At 34.9% G+C, this 19,126-nt stretch overlaps 12 protein-coding genes across 12 annotated transcripts; 6 read left to right on the plus strand and 6 right to left on the minus strand. All coding sequences in view use genetic code 12, as the record gives it.

The window, feature by feature from the left end:
• Positions 1-129: 129 nt before the first annotated feature.
• On the plus strand, positions 130-2,424 carry CAALFM_C601850WA (uncharacterized protein; the record flags this gene model as incomplete). The annotated part of the gene is made up of 1 exon (XM_711616.2): positions 130-2,424. One exon carries the CDS (start codon positions 130-132, stop codon positions 2,422-2,424), a length of 2,295 nt encoding a protein of 764 aa, XP_716709.2.
• A 72-nt stretch (positions 2,425-2,496) lies between these two features.
• HCH1 (Hch1p) lies at positions 2,497-3,038 on the minus strand (the record flags this gene model as incomplete). Its single annotated transcript, XM_019475459.1, has 2 exons — positions 2,497-2,929; positions 3,013-3,038. The coding sequence occupies 2 exons, from the start codon at positions 3,036-3,038 to the stop codon at positions 2,497-2,499; spliced, it is 459 nt and encodes a 152-aa protein (XP_019331004.1).
• Positions 3,039-3,260: 222 nt separating this feature from the next.
• On the minus strand, positions 3,261-4,793 carry CAALFM_C601870CA (uncharacterized protein; the record flags this gene model as incomplete). The annotated part of the gene is made up of 1 exon (XM_711612.1): positions 3,261-4,793. One exon carries the CDS (start codon positions 4,791-4,793, stop codon positions 3,261-3,263), a length of 1,533 nt encoding a protein of 510 aa, XP_716705.1.
• Positions 4,794-5,742: 949 nt separating this feature from the next.
• CAALFM_C601880WA (uncharacterized protein) lies at positions 5,743-6,372 on the plus strand (the record flags this gene model as incomplete). Its single annotated transcript, XM_711611.1, has 1 exon — positions 5,743-6,372. The coding sequence occupies one exon, from the start codon at positions 5,743-5,745 to the stop codon at positions 6,370-6,372; it is 630 nt and encodes a 209-aa protein (XP_716704.1).
• A 130-nt stretch (positions 6,373-6,502) lies between these two features.
• On the minus strand, positions 6,503-8,227 carry CAALFM_C601890CA (ATP-dependent DNA/RNA helicase; the record flags this gene model as incomplete). The annotated part of the gene is made up of 1 exon (XM_711610.2): positions 6,503-8,227. One exon carries the CDS (start codon positions 8,225-8,227, stop codon positions 6,503-6,505), a length of 1,725 nt encoding a protein of 574 aa, XP_716703.2.
• A 241-nt stretch (positions 8,228-8,468) lies between these two features.
• Positions 8,469-9,191, minus strand: DOG1 (2-deoxyglucose-6-phosphatase; the record flags this gene model as incomplete). The annotated part of the gene is made up of 1 exon (XM_711609.2): positions 8,469-9,191. One exon carries the CDS (start codon positions 9,189-9,191, stop codon positions 8,469-8,471), a length of 723 nt encoding a protein of 240 aa, XP_716702.2.
• A 969-nt stretch (positions 9,192-10,160) lies between these two features.
• On the plus strand, positions 10,161-10,910 carry ADK1 (adenylate kinase; the record flags this gene model as incomplete). Its single annotated transcript, XM_711608.2, has 1 exon — positions 10,161-10,910. One exon carries the CDS (start codon positions 10,161-10,163, stop codon positions 10,908-10,910), a length of 750 nt encoding a protein of 249 aa, XP_716701.2.
• Positions 10,911-11,122: 212 nt separating this feature from the next.
• Positions 11,123-12,670, minus strand: CAALFM_C601920CA (uncharacterized protein; the record flags this gene model as incomplete). Its single annotated transcript, XM_708724.2, has 1 exon — positions 11,123-12,670. A coding segment is annotated over one exon (1,548 nt), but the record flags the coding sequence as incomplete, so codon positions are not given.
• An 811-nt stretch (positions 12,671-13,481) lies between these two features.
• YHM1 (Yhm1p) lies at positions 13,482-14,396 on the plus strand (the record flags this gene model as incomplete). Its single annotated transcript, XM_708725.2, has 1 exon — positions 13,482-14,396. The coding sequence occupies one exon, from the start codon at positions 13,482-13,484 to the stop codon at positions 14,394-14,396; it is 915 nt and encodes a 304-aa protein (XP_713818.2).
• A 732-nt stretch (positions 14,397-15,128) lies between these two features.
• Positions 15,129-15,362, plus strand: CAALFM_C601940WA (uncharacterized protein; the record flags this gene model as incomplete). The annotated part of the gene is made up of 1 exon (XM_019475460.1): positions 15,129-15,362. One exon carries the CDS (start codon positions 15,129-15,131, stop codon positions 15,360-15,362), a length of 234 nt encoding a protein of 77 aa, XP_019331005.1.
• Positions 15,363-15,487: 125 nt separating this feature from the next.
• On the minus strand, positions 15,488-17,083 carry CAALFM_C601950CA (uncharacterized protein; the record flags this gene model as incomplete). Its single annotated transcript, XM_708726.1, has 1 exon — positions 15,488-17,083. The coding sequence occupies one exon, from the start codon at positions 17,081-17,083 to the stop codon at positions 15,488-15,490; it is 1,596 nt and encodes a 531-aa protein (XP_713819.1).
• A 288-nt stretch (positions 17,084-17,371) lies between these two features.
• CAALFM_C601960WA (uncharacterized protein) lies at positions 17,372-19,057 on the plus strand (the record flags this gene model as incomplete). The annotated part of the gene is made up of 1 exon (XM_708727.2): positions 17,372-19,057. The coding sequence occupies one exon, from the start codon at positions 17,372-17,374 to the stop codon at positions 19,055-19,057; it is 1,686 nt and encodes a 561-aa protein (XP_713820.1).
• Positions 19,058-19,126: the final 69 nt, after the last annotated feature.

Consider the following 19,126-nt stretch of genomic DNA (forward strand, 5'->3'; position numbering starts at 1 on the left):
TAAGTTGCGCAAGACAAAACTGAAAACCGAAAAAAAAAGATAATAGAACGTACTGTTCCGACTATTGTATTCAAATCAATCTTACTTTATACCTATTTATCAACATTCGATCTGCATCCATCATAAGAAATGAGTGATTCAGAGGAAGAAGAAGTTTTTGAAAGTTTAATAGCCACAAGATCTAGGCGGTCCAATGCGGGGTTAAGATTGAAACAGTTAATTGCGTTAGAAGAACAATCAAATGAGCTAGCAGCAACAACCCAATTTTTAACAGAAGATGATGAAAACGTTAATTTATTGTTTCAAGAAGATGGAGAAGATGAGGAGTTTATCGATGAAGAAGTTGATAATGCCAACTTAGAAGGAATTGATGAAGAAAGTGGAACGGAAAATGAAAATGAAAATACAACGAGGAAACGGAAACATACTTCAAGCGATGGCGAAGAAGAAGAAGAAGAAGAAAACGACACCTCCAATATAAATGCAGATGAAATACTATCAGATTCAGAGCTATCTGCTACTGATTCAGATGAAAGTGAAGGTGAAAAAGAATTACTAAAACAGGAGAAACTCAAAAAGAAAAGATTGAAGAAACAGAGTTTAATTCCCACCATCAAACAGCCACTGGTTAAATCAGCAACCCTAAAGAAGAAACAAAAACGAACACCGTTAGTCACAGCAGACTCATTACTATTGGCAAATAGAAGATCGTCGTCTCGAGCTGCAGCTGTTGAAAGTAAACAGGCTTTAGTAGATAAACTAAAAGAAAGCGAAGCTAGGAGGGCAAAATATGTACACGTCGAAAGAAAGCAACAGGTTGAGCTAACTCAGGAAGAACGTCTTGCAGAAGCAGTAGAAACCGAGAAAGCAAATGTGGAATCACTTCACAGATTTAGAGAGCAAGAAATAGTGAAGAAGGAAAGACAGCGACAGTTGTTGTTACTGAAACGAATCAAATTACATAATGTTATAAGGCTAGTTAGCAGTGAGACATTTGTAAAGCCAATTGAAGAAGTGAATGATGCAAGACGCCAGTACGAACAGTATATGAAAATAAAGAAGAAACTAGGAAAAAAGAAAAAGAATCAGTTAGCGGAGATGATGGATTTTCCTACCAGAATGCCCTTTACAATAGATTACGACTCACCGTATCAAAGGAAACTATTGGCAGAAAAGAAAGCACAAGAACAGCAAAATGAAATTAAAAAACTCGAGTCAATGAACGAGAAACTTCACGAGCTTATAGAAAGTGGGGACTCGAAGAAAAATGACAATGATGAAGAAAATATACAATTGGTCCCGTCAACTAACATTAATGCGGATAATCATAACAATATTGAATGTGAACCGATTAAGGTTGAAGATAGTACACAGGAGATTAAGGCGGATGAAACAGATAACAAAGACGAGTCGAGCGATAAAACAAATACTCTGATTTCTGAAGTTGCACCATCAGATGAAACAGAAAGCACAAAACAAGAGAAAATTTCAGATACTGAATTTAATGAAGAACTGGAAAATACAAGCCAAACAGAGGAAAATGGGCTTACTAATGATAATCCTAGCGAGGTTAAAAAGGAAGAAAATGAACAAACTAACAAAATTGAGGAAACGCCTGTAGACAACAACAAACCAGATGTGCAAAACCTCACGACTGACACTCCATTGGATGAAACCAAAAGTACAGAAACCATCAAGAGGGTGAAATTTGCCGACGAAATAGGAGAGAGTTCCAAGGAGCCCACACCAACTGTCGAGACTAGTCATCAACAAGAAGAGGAAATATTCGAAGGTCCAGTACAGCGTGTATCGAGAAACTTGATCTACATGATCGAGTTTGATGAAGACAAAAAGGAATTGAGACTCGACCCACTGAACATCAAAAGAATTCTATTTGGAAAGCAGTCACTTTTGCCTGCCTCAAGAAGATTCAAAGATGTCAAGACAATACTTAAAATTGGGAAACCAGAAAATCCTTATGCTGTGGTGAAAGATCAAAAACAAAGCTTGTTTGACCCTGCTTCCAATATAACTGAAGACGACCCAATGTTTGATGAGTTAAAAAAATTGCCCAAATTAGGAGTTAAGCAAGATTTGGTAGAAATTGTGGAAGATAAGGAGGAAACCGAGTCAGCAAATATAGTGCTAAAAACCGAAGCACCAACTGGATTATATCTACCTAATGGCAATAAAAAAATCTGTATGATATCAGGTACAGAAGTGAAATACTTTGATCCTTCAACTGGTATTCCGTATAGTTCAGTTGAAGCATACAAAATACTCAAATCCATCGAACAAGGTCAAATTCCATGGTTGAGTCTTACAAACGAGTCGAATGATACTGGCAATGTCGAGCTTTACCTTGGATGCAGAGATGGGACTGCTCGACATGCACAAGGTGTTCCAGAAGGATTTGATGGTTAATGACTTGTTATGTAATTTAAGTAACTATCCACAAGGTATGTATATACACATATGTATTTAGTGTAAATTCTATTAATCAGTTGCGTGTTGAACATCTTTTGCATGTGCTTCAAGTAAATCAGGTTGAAATTTCATCAATTTCTCCTTTAAGATTGGTACAAAGTACTTTCTAATTTCTGATTTTTGAGAAGCAGATTCTATCTCAAAAACGTATTCGTCTTTATCTTGATCATGAACAAATTCTGGTATAACAATTGTTGCTGATATTGTTTCTTCTTCCTCCTTCTCATTGCCCTTTTTGATAGCTCCAGATAACAGAAATTGTAATCTCATATCGTATATGCATAACACCTTCCCCTTTCTTTGAGTCACATCACAATCACCACTGACAGAATCAACAGCAGTGACTACAAATCTGAACAGGTCATCTTCGTATGTAGTGTCTATTATATTCTCCTTCAAATAGTCTTTGGACCAGGGCAAACAGTTTTTGTCAATCCAATGCCTATTAATCATCTGTTAGTATCCTCAAACAACAATAACTCAAAACTCCACAGCTATTCTTCTTATTTCAAATTTCAAACATACCAATTGTTAGGGTTGTGAACTACCATGTTTTGTTTGTTGAAAGTTACTACTCAAATAGTACCGTTAATACTATGAAGTTTAAAAGTGAAAAATCAGGAAAAAAAAAAAAAGTCGGGAATTCTGTTGTTTAAGTAAGGAAGAGATAATGGGTGAGAAAAATAAATATCAATACAATTTCCACGACATTCTAGAAACACGAGACATTTTATTGTCTTTCTTTTTCTTTTTTTAACTGCAAAATTTATATTCTAATCAACACTCCAAGCATAAGGGCTTCTACTTCTAAGATATTCTCCATATTTAAAAAATAGAAATGGTATAGGAATCATAAGACAAGCAAATAAAGCAAGTAAAGTTGTCGCCCACTGAATACCCAATCCCTTGTACATCTGTAGGCCAAATAAGGGGAAAATGCACGACAATACTGAACGAGTTAAACTGTTTGTAGCCATAGCAGAAGCAGCATATAGTCGATAAGCTTCCACTGTGTAGGCAAATATTGAATTAAAAACAAGAATTGTTCCTGATCCATAAACTGCAGATCCAATAATAGGCGCAATCCAATGGATATGCGAATACGATGTCCAGGCAATAATAAACAACCCAATTGGTACTACAAAAGCACCAACCATCAAAGGTATAAATCTAAATTCAGGTTTAGCAACACCATTGTTTTTTCGAAGTAAAGCAACGTATCCTTTGTCAATAAAGTATGGCGATATCAAACAGGTGGATACCATCCCCACAACCAAACCAAGGAACGACATTCCTTGCTCACTTATAGTGAAATGATAAACCGTGCTGAATATATATGGAAACGCAACAAAGAACAAATATACTACAGCCAATGTGAAGCCAGTATACAAGTTTAGCAAAGCGGTCATATTGTCTCTGAGTAATAGCAATATGGGTCTTTTTGATGAAGTAAGAACACTCTCATACAAACTCGTAGTCTGCTTATCTGCTGCTGCATAGTATCTATTATCGCCTGTAGTTTTCCTCAATCGTTTAGCCTTTCTTTGTAGATTCACTGGTTCGTATGTTTCAGGAACAAACAATACAACCGCAAGTAGCAAAACACCGGACCAAATTATAAATACGTAAAACGTCCAACGATAATACAAGTAGGTATTGATGAAACCAGATATCAAACTACCCAAAGATGGCCCAAGAAAAGGGGCAACAGAATAAAGAATCAAAGCAAGACTCAATTCCTTATTAGCATCTTTGCCTTCCTTTTTCCTAGCTTTAAATAGATCGGCAAAGGAGCCACTGGCCACACTCATATAGCTCAGTCCACAAAAGCCCGACATAAACCGTCCAAAAACCATAGCTCCAATGTTACTTGTAAAAGCTGTTAGGAATTCAAACGCTATCATGGTTGTTAAACCTCCAATATAGACTATTCTTCTCCCATGAAATTCACTGATTGGGGATAAAAAACAACCACCTGTTCCTAATCCTAATATGAAAAAGGAAATGTTCAAAATTGCAACTTCATGACTCACGTGGAGATGCTCCATAATCTGTGGGGTAGCAAGGGCCACCGACGATGAGATACATGTAACACACACAGATCCAATAGATATTATTCCAACTATCGTCCATTTATGTATTCTTGACAACCTAGACGCATCTTCTTTATCATCACTTCCATCAAATATTACTAAGTAAGGGTCACTTGTCTTTTCGAGTAACTCTGGTTCTAGAACATCTCTATTATCTGTAGTTGTGAAATCTTCGAGCAAATCTTTATTCTTTTCTTTTTCTATTTCTTCCATCTTGGATGATGTTTGGCCAAATAAAAAGAACAAAAAAAGGCGAACCACTTGAGTTTTATTCTAACATTGATATAGAAATGATCAATAACAAAAAAAAGAGTTTAGTAGATTACTAATCACGTCAAGGACTGGTCCTTTTTTTTTTTTTGAGGTCTTTTTGGATGAGCACCACCTAAGATTAGCACCCGGATATTCGCATCGAAGCCGTACCGAGGTGTCGCTACACATCTGAAAAGTTCTAAAAAAAAACATACACGATTCACAATAGATAAAAAGCATCAAATGGTTCAGTTTCTCTGAACCTTCAACAATAGAAAAACAACAATTAAGATTATTACCGGTATCTGATGAGGTAGTTCTACCGTTTTCTGAAGCAAAAGCAAGATAAAGAGTTAATCTCTAATTCTTTTTCATCTATCACCCACAATAAAAAAACCCTGTTCACCTTTACAAGATTCAGTTCTTTATGGAGTCCATTTCCAGTAGTGTTTGCTTCGATTGTTACTTTTGTTTATAAAAAAAAAGCCGAACACAAAGCTAGATCACTGTATCACTCATCAGCTTATGTTACATTTTAAATTTTCTTTCTTTCCGCTATATATAACAACCTTGGTGGAGTTATCGTGCAAACTTGACACCTCAGAACTCTACTGTTTATTTTTTTTTCTTCTGTGTGTGCGGTAACTAATTATGTGAGCATTTTTTTTTACTCTTCCAACAAACAAACAAAACCAAAACCAAAACCAAAACCAAAACTAAAACCAAAACCAAAACCAAACACGTAAAAAAAAATACAAAATCATCGAATCTTCCGCCAAGATCACCGCACACACAAACGAAAAAAAAGGAAAGGAAGATTGGAAACTGGAAAATCTTATCGAGTTTATCTTAACAATTCTTTAGTCCGTCGCTGCAACACATACTTCTTTTTTTTTATATTTCATTCCACATGAGTCTCCCGTTTGCCAAGGAGAAAGTCGATGCTGACCTTGAAAAATCCATGGCGGTTGACTCTAAGAATTATCACCTTCACCCAACTTCATTAACGATAGTAAAGAAGCTTTTATTTGCATTAATTATAGAAAGTACAATTTCGTGTTTTGTATATTATTATTATGACAGAATTGGACTAATCCATCCCATGCTAGCTCCAGCAATGTTAGGGTGTTTTTCAGGGGCATTGGCACAATCAATGAACCAATATTCGAAAAGGAAGTTCAACTTGAATAAGATTTTTAAATTCATGGTGTGGGGGTTTATAAACGGATATTTCACTAGTGCATGGATTAGTATATTGGTTACAAGGGTCGACAATTTGTTTTATAGAATTCTTTTAGACCAATCTTGTGGGACTCCAATGTTTCAATTAATTTTCAATATTTTGAATGCCTTATGGGACCAAGGTGAAGTATTTTCATCAGCAACAAGAATAGCATTTTTCAAGTCTTTAAAATATAGTTATTGCTTTTGGCCATTTTTTTCGATCGTTCTGTTTATATTCATTCCGGAAACATTGATGTTTCCATGCAACTGTTTGGCAAATTTATTTTGGAATCTTATTTTAAGTAAAATAGCATAGACTTTAGTTAATGAAAACGCATTGAGAATACATAGATATAAGAACCGAAGTTTCGACTATTAAAAACTTGATTGAACAAAGAAAAAAGAGGGAAATCGAAGTTTGTACATATATCTATAATAAATATATTCTACTTTCTAAATGATTTTAGTGGATCAACTTTTTTCCTACCTTTACCCTTACCCTTTCTATGCTTATGTATCTTGTTTTTATGGAAAGGGACAAATCCAATATTTTTTACATCCTGTCGAGCACTTTCAGGTAAAAGATATTGCGGAACATTTTTCAATTGGGATTGGATTCTAGCTGGGTGCAACTCTTTATCATGTCTCAAACTTGCCAAATCTTGCGGGTTTTCTTCAAAGAATCTCTTCAACTTTTCCGAATTGATCAACTCATTTTTCAATTCTTTAACTCTGGCCTCTCTCACAGCAGTTTGGGTTACAGCTCTGAATGCATCGTCAGCACGATAACGGAACCCTTCAACTTGTTTCATATCAAATTGGTAAGGTTTGATTTCAAATCCGTTTTTGGATTGTTGTTTGACTATACGGCCCAAGACCTTTTCATCTTTCTTTGCACTTGCTAAAGATGCTGTTTTATGCTTACCAAATTCAGACAACGGCAACACAAATGAAAGTGCCATACCAGCTTTTCCAGCTCTTGCCGTTCTTCCAATTCTATGAATATATGCCTTTGAAGAGGTTGGTAAATCAAAATTCAACACACAAGCGACGTTTCTGAAATCCACACCACGGGAAACACCATATTCTTTGTCTTGTTTGAATTTTGACTTTTTCGATTTTTTCGGTTTAGTCTCAGCGTTGCCTTTATCCTTAGTATCTTCATCACCATCTTCATCATCATCTTGCTCTTCATTTAACTCGTTCGTCTCATCTGTTGCTATAAGCAAGTGGTAAACATTTTTATTAAACTCCTCAACAATGTGTAGTCTCGAATTTATGGGCAACTCACTATTCAAAATGCAGCATCTAATTCCAAATTGTTCCAAAAACAATTTCAATCTGTATCCTCTATCAATGTTATTTACAAAGGCAATGGTTTTACCTTTAATCAAATTCAATTTGAAAATCACATATGCTAATAAGAACTTATCAAATTCTGTTGTTTTGGCATAATATTGAACCAAATTATTTTGATTGGCTGAGTCTTCATTTAATTTCAATATAGCTGGTTTAGTACAGTATCTTTGCTTCAAATCATCTAAATCATCATTCACAGTAGCTGACATTAAAAATGTTTGCAAATTCTTTTTCACTGGTAAATAACTCTCCAATTTCTTCAAATCATCCAAATATCCAAACGATAACACCAAATCAACTTCATCAATAGTCAAGTTTTTCACTGTACTCAAGTCAATATTCTTTTCATTTTTCTCTAGAATTTGAATCAATTTTGCTGGCGTGGAAATAATTATTTCTGGTTTATTAACTAACAACGAATTTAAAACTTGGTCACTATAACTGGAGGACAAGTTCAAGACGTTAATCTTGTTAGTACTAAATGTCAATAATTTTTCAACAAATTGGAAAACCTGATTAGACAACTCTCTAGTTGGTACTAATATGATACTCTTTATGCCTTGAGATGAGTCATCGGTTAACAAATTATTCACTATTGGAATACAATAGGCGGCAGTTTTACCTGAACCGGTAGAGGCTTTAGCAATAATATCTCTTTTTTCTTCTAATGCTAATGGGATAGCACTACTTTGAATCAACGTGGGATTAGAAAACCCCAATTGATCAATAGCCTGTAATAAACGTGGATCTAAATTAAACGAGTCCCAAGTTGTTTCATCATCTAAATATGAAGATGATGCTGATGTTGACATAGTTGGTAGAAGTAAGTATCTAGTGTTTGATGAGAAGTGAAAGTGGTGTAGGATTTTCAATTTTCCTTTTTTTTCTAAAATAAATTTTGTCTACCTCATCTCACACACCCATTCATCATCATCTTCACCGCGGGAGCGCGCGTGCTTGCAAAATCAAGCTTATTACCAATTGATCAAACATTGGAAGCACAACAAAATGTTGTAACGAATTACGAAGCACAAATTTATCTATTGCTATACTCTAAAGAGTTTCTAAAACTAGTTTAACTGCTTCCCCTGATTGGTCGATTTTAACTTTGGTAAAATCTTCAACAACATAAGTGGCGCCGGCTTGTAACAAGACTTCTTTTGGAAAAGTGCTAGCTATGCCCACAACTGTGAAACCACCATTAACACCAGCCTTAATACCAGCAGGTGCATCCTCAAATACAACTCCCTTAGCAGACCCATTCAAATTATAAACTTTTTTCAATCTTTCAAATGCTGTACAATATCCTTCAGGGTCTGGTTTGCCTTTACTTACATCACTTGCAGTTATAAAAACATCGGGTTTCTTGACACCATGAAACAACTTGTCCAACCAAAACCCAGCTAATTTAGGGTTGGCTGATGTAACAATAGCCCATGGATTATTTTTTTCATTCAATGTGATTAAAGTTTGTACTGAACCATTGATTGCTTTACCCAAATGTCCATAATTTTGCACAATACCCATTTCCCATGCATACACAGAATCTCTGTCAGTTTTTAATTCCGGGAAATAAGCAGCAAATGTTTCAACAGTACGTGATCCATGGGAGACATTCAACAATGTAGGTAAATCAATAAATTTGTCTGGAAACTCTTGATTGTGTTGATTCACTTGGTTTTCCCAAGTCTTTTCAACAGCAGCAGTGGAATCGACCAATGTACCGTCAAGATCGAATAAAAGGACGCTTGTGTTAATAGTGACAATTTCTGTCATTTGATATTTGTTAATTGAGGAACTAGTGGAAGCTCTATCTTTAACAGAAAAGGCACGCTATGGCCAACCTTTTATACTCTGGAAAAATTTCAGGGCTCAAAAAAACGAAATAACTTTCGGAGAAATAATTCTCCATACATTCTATTGCTCGATTAGGCAACCCGCCCGATCACCTAACAAAATGAAAACAACACATATTTTATATTGCGTATACAATTTCGTTTCTGTGGAAGAACATGACAAGACAGTCATGATCATTAATGGAACCGTCTGTATTAACAAAGAGTTTTGAAAAGACTTCATGGCATCTTAAGACGAACTGAAATTTTGTGTTATAGGTTAAGGTGTAATAAGATTAACAAACCAAAACGATTACCAGTTTTAAATGATACAGAATCCAACTTCCTCGGTGTTGCAACACGCTTGAACATGTTAGAACATACAAGAAAGTTCTTATTTCTACAAATCCTATTTCTTTAACCTGTTTCAACAAGAAATTGAAATTGAGAGTAACTTGTATATATTGACAATTCAAAACTCCGGTAATTTTTCTGGGGTAGGTCTCATAATAATATGTTTTCTTAACTCCTTTGGAATTATGTTCTTCATGAACCAATAGGAACGATTGATTTTAATTAAATTTTCTTTTTTTCCTCCAACCCGCACTATTTTCTCAAGATATGTTTGTTGCACACACCACCACCTCCACTACTACCACCACCACTAACTTACCTCCGCACATCACTTGACCCAACAACACCTCATACATTTTATACAACAGAAAAATTTTTTTTTTTTCCTCTCAAACTCGGGATTTTTCACAGCATTTCGGTTCTTAATCAAATAGAACAAAAAAACAAATTAAAATTTCACACATTGGTTTTGATTCTTTATTTTTTTTTTTTTTTGAAATCATTTTACCTTGTTTCAACATAGCAATATCGTAAACTAACGAATTCTATTCTCACCATGTCAATTGAAGATTTAAAAAACACCGTTACCAAATTACAAGAAAGAATCCAAGAATTGGAAAAAAAAGCTGGTATTATTCCTGATGTTCCAAAATCAGTTCGTATGGTTTTGATCGGTCCTCCAGGTGCCGGGAAAGGTACTCAAGCCCCAAATTTGAAGGAAAAATTCTGTGCTTGTCATTTAGCCACTGGTGATATGTTAAGAGCACAAGTTGCTGCTAAAACCGCTTTAGGTGTTGAAGCAAAGAAAATCATGGACCAAGGTGGTTTAGTGTCTGATGAAATTATGGTCAACATGATCAAATCAGAATTGGAAAACAACCAAGAATGTTCCAAAGGTTTCATTTTGGATGGGTTCCCAAGAACTATTCCTCAAGCTGAAAAATTGGACTCTATGTTGGAAAGCAGAAAGACTCCATTGGAAAAAGCTGTTGAATTGAAGATCGATGATGAATTATTGGTTGCTAGAATCACCGGTAGATTGGTTCACCCAGCTTCTGGTAGATCTTACCATAAACTTTTCAACCCACCAAAGAAAGATATGACAGATGATGTCACTGGTGAACCATTAGTTCAAAGATCCGATGACAACGAAGATGCCTTGAAAAAGAGATTGGTCACCTACCACAAACAAACTGAGCCAATTGTTGCATACTACCAAAAGACTGGTATCTGGAGTGGTGTTGATGCTTCTCAAAAACCAACTAAAGTTTGGTCTGACATTTTGAAATGTTTAGGTCAAAACTAAACTTTTTCTAAGTATTAGCCACCATCTTAAACAAAAACAGAAACACCAAAAAAGTAAAATATAATAAAATGAAATGATATGAATGTGTAACAAAATAAGTCGGGCAAATAGTTATCGTAACGACGTATTTATTTATTATTGATATATAATGTATATATATATATATTTAACCTACAGATTTTCTAAAACTTTTCTCGTTTGACATGAGGATTCAAATCATCATTGTCCGCTGGTCTCTTCTTGCTGGATTCATTATAACAAGTGACATGGACAATTTTTCTGCTATTTTTAGGCTCTCCAGGTTGTCTAATACAATTGTACCAGCACCATTCTCCAATTTCATCATTATAAGTAGCCTTGATTTGCTCACGACAGATTAAGCATTTATTGTTCATATTTGTTTCTGTTGATGGAACAATCACGTATTGGCTATCGGTTGAAATAGTTTCATCCATTTCCTGAGTAATATCTGGTATTCTTACATCTGTCGAATACTCCAAAAGATCGTTTTCATTAAAATGAACCCATTCATAATCATCTAGATACCAATTTCGAGATTGAACATTACTGCCTTTATTAGAGAGCTTCTTGTTGATTCTAAAATGCCAATCTAAATGTAATCTCTTTTTATCTGCCCCTTCTTTATCAGATGCAAATCTTTTACCACAAATTGAACATTTGGATGGTTTTGAATCATAAAGCAAATCACGCAATTTTGTTGTAGGTTTATTATTTTTAATAAAGTCTTGCAAATTGTTGAAAGACAATTTACTAACCTTAACCATTTCCGTAAACTTCAATTTATCATAATCAGATCTTTGTATTGAACTACTAGATAACAATAAATCTTCTAAAGTACTATTAGAGCCGAGACCACTTGCTGATGGTACATATTTGGTTTGTGGAAAAACCAACGAGTAAACTGGTTTAGATCCAGGGATTGGTTCTTGATCCTTTTTAACCAACCCTGAAAGAACCAAATCATTGAATATCATGAATGCCGGGTTCACCCTAGACACAGGTGGAATCGAAGAGGGTCCCGGCGTAGTGGCAGGAGTTGGTCCTGGGGTAGGAATAGGGGTGCCACCTTTTGATGCTGAAGAAGATGACGATGAGAGTTCTTGCTCCTTAATGTTTTGTAGTTGATTTTGAATAGCCTGTAATTCATTAGCTTTCATCACTTGGCTAGAAAGTATTGATCTTAATTGATTTAATGCCCGAAGTCTATCTTGTGACTTGGAGTTTGGGTTAGTTCGTACTTTTTTTTCGAAAATAGGAATTAATTGGTTAATATCGTTCACTAGGGATTGTTGGGACATTACACCCGAGTTTGTTTTGGCCTTCGGGTACCCTGCCTTCTTCAAAAATGAATCTATTTTATCTAATTGTGCTTTCGGAAATAAAGGGTCATTGGTACCTCTTGTTTTGGTTATTTTCCATGTTTCAAACAAGTTCACCAACTTGTTACGAATTGTCTCGTTGACTAATTGAAATACATGAGAATATAAATTAAAAATCTCATCTCCAGCTAATATGTTATAAGGGTTACCAATAATTTTGCATATAGAATCTAGTAAATACAATGCAAATAATTTCTGGTCTGGAATAGTTTTATAAATTCGTTGAGTTATTAAATCGACGATTCCATCGGCAACATTTGGATTCTCTTTTGCTATTATAGTTAAATTATCAATTATTGGACGTGAATTAAATGTTAACTCAGACAAGCTTTGTTTGTATGCTTCCAAAATGTCTGTCATGATAGAAAATGAATGAATAAATAACAACTAATCCAACGACAAGAGTGAAATCGATAGATGAGTAATTGATGCTCCTGTGGTAGTCAATTTTTTGAGTGAAATCGATAGATGAGTAATTGATGCTCCTGTGGTAGTCAATTTTTTTGATACATTTTTCTTGCTGCTGTATGTGGCAGAGGTTTTTTTTTCCTTTTCGTTTTGAAGTTTGTCCACCAGCAAGTAGTGCGCGTTCCAACAAAAAAAAGCAGCCTTAAGTTACACTGAAAAGTAATCCATCTCACTCTACTATCACACATACTATCCGAAGGAGTAGAGTAACCAATCTAATGAAGTAAACCGAGTGTCAAAATTGGTTGGCTATTGTTTTATAGTTTTGATGGTAAAGAAAGAGATTGACATAAGTAAATGGTTATATTAAAAACAGCTGCCTTAATTTCTACTTTATAACACAGTTTTATGTACGTTCGTGTAAACACAAATGATATTTTTCCTCTCTTTGATATCCTATAAAATATGTTTCATTTCTGAGATATTCATCTATTTCTTTAAAGTTATGGACAATGCTCTACACATGTCAGATCCCACTTCCAATTATGGTATTTTATTTTATTAAGCGCGGTGCTAACAAAATTTTCTGTTCTATTTGCTCACCTGCCAATTCCCGTTTTGACTCTTTTTTTTTCTTTCTCCTTACAAACAAAATTTTTCTTTTTTTAGTCGTTTTTTTTTTTCGCTGTTGATTTTTTTTTTTTCAGAAGCATTGATTTCCCACAGTTTACCTTATCAATAATCTTTGAGTACATAAACAACCATGTCACCAGCTGCCCAATCATCTTCAGACAAAAAACAATCCGGTATTGCTAGAGTTTTAGGTTCAGCAACTGCCGGTATTGCTGAAATTGGTGTATTCCACCCAGTCGATACCATTTCAAAAAGATTGATGTCTAACCACACCAAGGTTACTTCTTTGCACGAATTGAATAAAGTGATCTTTAGAGATCAAGCTTCTCAAGCATTGGGCAAGCGTTTGTTTTCATTGTTCCCAGGTTTGGGTTATGCTGCTTGTTACAAGATTTTACAAAGAGTTTACAAATATGGTGGACAACCATTTGCCAATGAATTCTTGACCAAAAACTTCAAGGACACATATGACGCTGCTTTTGGTCCAAAAACAGGTAAAGCATTGATGAGTGCAACTGCTGGTTCTTTAATTGGTATTGGTGAAGTTGTATTGTTACCATTAGATGTTTTGAAAATTAAACGTCAAACAAACCCAGAGTCCTTCCGTGGTAGAGGATTCTTGAAAATTATTCAAGATGAAGGATTAGGCTTATATAGAGGTTGGGGCTGGACAATGGCAAGAAATGCTCCAGGTTCCTTTGCTTTATTTGGTGGTAACTCTTTTGCCAAAGAATATATCTTTGGATTGAAGGATTACTCTCAAGCCACTTGGTCACAAAACTTTATTACATCTATTTTTGGTGCCAGTGCTTCTTTAATTGTTTCTGCTCCATTGGATGTGATCAAAACTAGAATTCAAAACAGAAACTTTGAAAACCCAGAATCTGGTTTCACCATTTTGAAAAACATGTTCAAGAATGAAGGAATTACTGCCTTCTTTAAAGGTTTGACACCTAAATTGTTGACAACTGGTCCTAAATTAGTATTCTCATTTGCCTTGGCTCAATCGTTGATTCCAGCATTTGATAAATTGTTAAGTAAATAAGCACCGCAGAAGTAAGTGACCTTGTAAATAGTTTTCTAGAATAGCTCTTTATTTATAACTTTTTTTTAATTAATACTTGTAAAATATTGCTTGAATTTTACTATATCTTGTAAACTATTGATCATTGATAAATTAGTGAAGTGATCAAAAGGTTCTTGGCTATCAAAACTGACTCGTCTCCTGAAAATACGAACCAGAATAGTTTATGGCACCTATACATTCTCAATCTTTCACATTAGATAGAGTCTGGTCGCCATAACTAAAAGGGCGTGCAAAGTTGTTATCGCCGTTTTTTTTTTAGTGAGGACAAATTGTTAAAGGGACCAGAGGAATGACTGTTTTGTCTTACAAATCAAAACCAAAAAAAAAAGTTTGATATTGTCAAGAACGTGTTCGCAACATCTTAATTATACATACACACATCTATTCTGTATCAAGGTAATGCAAACAACTACAATTGTCACTTATTGAAACCCTTATTAAAGACCTGCTAAAAAATCATTAGACTCGACGTTTTGGGTTTATTTAATGATTCTGGCACTGAACAATTTTAGCTTTTTCTAACTTGACAACAGTATTCAAACTTTGCCTAGTTCTTGTTTTTGCCCGTCTAAAAAACTTCAGAATTCAATAACATATCCATATTGTGATAGAACACCTTTTTTTTTTTCAAAACAGAACTTACAAAGTTTTGTTAATATCTATTCAAAAAGATCCAAACTACCTTCAACCATGAAGATCATAACCTGGTTGTTATACTTGATCAAAATAAATATAGTCCAAATCATATTGAATAATTCAAGGAACCCTTCTATTTCGTTGCAATATATCCACAGCTCAATATTTGATCACACACCTTCGAAATGTACTGGTGATACATTGAAAGAAGATATATATAGTGCAGAAAGAGTTTGGATGAACAATATCACCGACATCCCTGTGGTGTCAAACGAAGATTATATGTGAAAATGCAAAAAAAATATGTATTGCCACCAGACTAGTTGACTACAATGTTTATTGGTTTTAAATATTAATATTATATAGAGACTTTTTTATGATCCGTATATAGAGCCCAATTATTTAATAAACACTCAAGGTACAATTATCTTATTTAATCCAAAGTCATCGTAAAGTCCCAGTTTTTTCAAATTTGGCAATTCATTGACCCATTTGTTTCTCGTCATGACTTTATCTAGCTCTTCAATACTGGTCCTATTTTCCAAGATGCATAATCTGAAGACAGCTTCTAATTTGCATTGCTCGCGATTTATTTTTACCATCATTCTCTCCCTCAATCCACCATTTAAGTTGGCAATGTTAATAGCATTCTTCAATAAATTTTTGCAGTTGGTCATTAATACCAGATGATTATTCACTGACGAAGAATAGTTGTTGATCAGACTTCTTTGCAACTCTATATCAGCTCTAGCAATAATGACTTCACTCACTTGAACTATTAAACTACCCAAATCTTCCAGTTGCAAGTTACTCTTTTTTTGTAATTGCATCAGCTCATTCAACAACTCTTGGGCTCTTTTCAACATGTTATTCTGAAAAGTGAGAATCTTCCAGAATGTATCTTTATCAGATTCTGTACCTTGGGAATTTACCGTCAATAAATTTATGTCGTTTCTATCCAATAATGCTTGTACACTATCAGATGCCACCATGAACTTTTCTGGTAATGTTTCAGGTATTTCATTATCATTTTTCCATATATCCAACAGTCTAAATATATCCGTCTCTGCCAATGCTAGAAGATTCAATTTAACCAACTTCAACTCATTTACATCCTTCAACGTTATATTGCTTATCATGCTGTTGACATGTGAAGATTCGCTGTACTTTATGATCAACTCATTGGCCACATTATCATTTATCTGTAACAAAGGGGCAACTGATTGACTAACTGTCTGTATCAAATCATTTGACGAAGCATTCTCATAAACTGATTGAATCAACTTGTATGACGACAATACAGTTTCAAACAAGTCTGTTGGCTGGACAACTTCCTCACTTGTAAGCTCTTCCTGTTTTGTTTTATCACTGCTACTCGAGCTATTTCCAATGTATATATCACCACCACTGAAATTATTGGTATCAATATTTTGTAGATCATTTACAAATCTCTCTAGTTCTTCCATCTGACTGTTTAGTAAGTTTTGAAAAATGCCTTGTACTCTATCATATACCTCTACTACCTGTTCAAAACTCACCAGCAAGCTACTTTCGTCATCTTGTTCTTCTTGCTGCGACTCTAGCCACTCGAGATAAACAATCGCATAGTTATATAGTAAGTCATTCGGTACTTGGCCCAACTGTTGAACACGTTCCAAACTATTCTCGTAAGCAATTCGTATGTCTGATATATTTTGTACCACTTCCAATGATGCATTTTCAATTGCAATGTCATGACCTGACGGTATTCTCTTGAAAGTTTGGTATGTATGCAACAACAATCTCACGGAATTATAATGGGCATCCAATAACTTGGGATCTAACTTTATGGCTTGGATATAGTTCGAGTATGCTTTATTAAAAAACCTCAAACATTTGCTCACATCCGAACCCAACCATCTTTCACCAGACTCTTCATCAATTGATCCCTGCTCTAAATATTCCGTAGCAGTAGATGGTAAATACACTTTTTTAATTTCTGATTTTTTGGGTAATCTGCGAAATCTCATGTTGAAATTCTGTTTATGGTATTTCCTATGCAACCACCATCTGATGAAGGGAAAAGCCAGATTTCAGAACATAGAGGAGAGAGGAAAAAAAAACTTAGATCGCTATTATGATGAAGCAGTACTTGTTTTTTTTTTCTAGGGGCTTTGCTAGATTTCTATTTCTGGTACGATTTGCGGCGTTCACTAAGTTTAATTACCAACGCGTATTTTTCAAACAGGTTAAAAAAATTCCTTCAATACTACGTGTTCGTCGCCTTTTTACCATACCCAAATACAATCTTCCATAAAATGACAAGCAACAAGAAGTTGTTGAAGCATATTCGCACCACAAATGCATTATCTTCGATTCCGCCAGTCTTAGATATTTTAGACAGAAATGACACTTCGAAACTAATTGTTAAATACACGTATGAAATACCTGTGGTGCTTCTTCGTATTTCTGATTTAGGAAGTGCCCAAGGAATAATAGTATTCACTGACTTTAGTGAAATCAAAACAAATACTTGTATGAAATATGGTCGAGTACCATATTCAATAGCTAAGGAGGACTATAGCGTTGGTGGTGTTATAATTCCTAAAGACAGGTTATTCAATTCGTCAATCAGACGTGATCAATATGATACATTGGCTAAAATGATAGAGAGGTCCGTGCAGGGGGACCCGGAAGACGATGGGTTTCTTATAGCAAAGCTCAATTTTGATTTGAAAATAAAAAACTGCAAGTATTTAGAAGGATACTTCAATCACGCCGAAATTGCAACAAAGAAGAATCTACATGATTTGTTTGAAAAGGACTTGCAATATGAGTTTCTGGAAATGTTGCGTAGAATGAAAGGGTTTTGCGAACCTGATGTTTATAACGAACTTCGAGTCAAGTATGACTTTTCTTCATTCGAGATTTTTCGTAAGAATAGGAATCGAGGTGATATTGAATTGGACAGTCAATTACCTGATCAAAAACGTCGTAACTTTGGTGGTGGAATTGCAGCTAATATGTTGTCAAACAAGATTGTAAAAGATAGCCAAAGAATGAATTTTGATACACAAGCAACCCAAATCCATAAAACAGACTTTTTACAAGGGCCCATCATAGAAGAAGAGGTTAGCAATCAACCATTAAATTTAGATTCCCAACTACCCACAGTGACAAATGCTGTGCCACCTGATCCAACGGACTCTTATGTTTCCAATGCTTTCGAAGCACTCAATAACACCAGTAGTCGTCAAACAGGGTCTAATCTATTGTTTCATCGCCCTGTGTCTACAAGGTCTTCCACAACAAATCAGAACACGAGTAATGAGGGTAAAAGCAAGGGCATTTCGCAAATGGTCATCCCTTGCACTCCTATTCAAAGCTCAAATGAAACCAATTTAGAAGCACCAAGTTTTGCCTCTGTTGATACAGCGGCCATGAGTCAGGATTTGGGATCCCAACTGGAAATGGTAGAGCCGAAAATTGAACCAAGTAATGGCCTCAATTTAACAAGTATAACAGTTCTACCTGATTGGGATAATGTAACTAAGAAGTATTTGGACAGACATGAAAATGCTAAGATCAGAATCAAGAGCATATATGCAGCTCGAAACAAAATGAAATCTTTTCAAGAGAATGTTCCTTATACTTTGGAAAAAATCAAAGTCAAAGGGATGTTTCCTTTTCATCCAATTATCATCAAACCCTATGCACGAACATGGAAAATAACTCCATTCAAAATTATTGCCGAAGATGTTGAAGACAAAAATTTAACATTGGCAATTGAAATTAGTAACGACGACGAAATCTGCAAATTTTTCAATATAAATGAAATTGAGGACGTCGTTCGAAAAGGACAAAGAATCAACTCTCAATTGCAACGGTTACTAAACCAGAAGAAGGAGGTATTGCTAAATATCAAAAGGAAAATCAGGACACTTCCCAACAACTTTAAGTATACTTATTGGACCATTGACTCTCCAATTAACCAAATTATATAGAGTATTTATAGTACATGATATGAACTATCTATGTTAAATAACAATTATAAGAAAGACTTCGATTGTTAG

The sequence above is a fragment of the Candida albicans genome, chromosome 6 (assembly GCF_000182965.3).
Source record: "Candida albicans SC5314 chromosome 6, complete sequence".
In the NCBI taxonomy this organism is placed as follows: Eukaryota; Fungi; Ascomycota; class Pichiomycetes; order Serinales; family Debaryomycetaceae; genus Candida; species Candida albicans.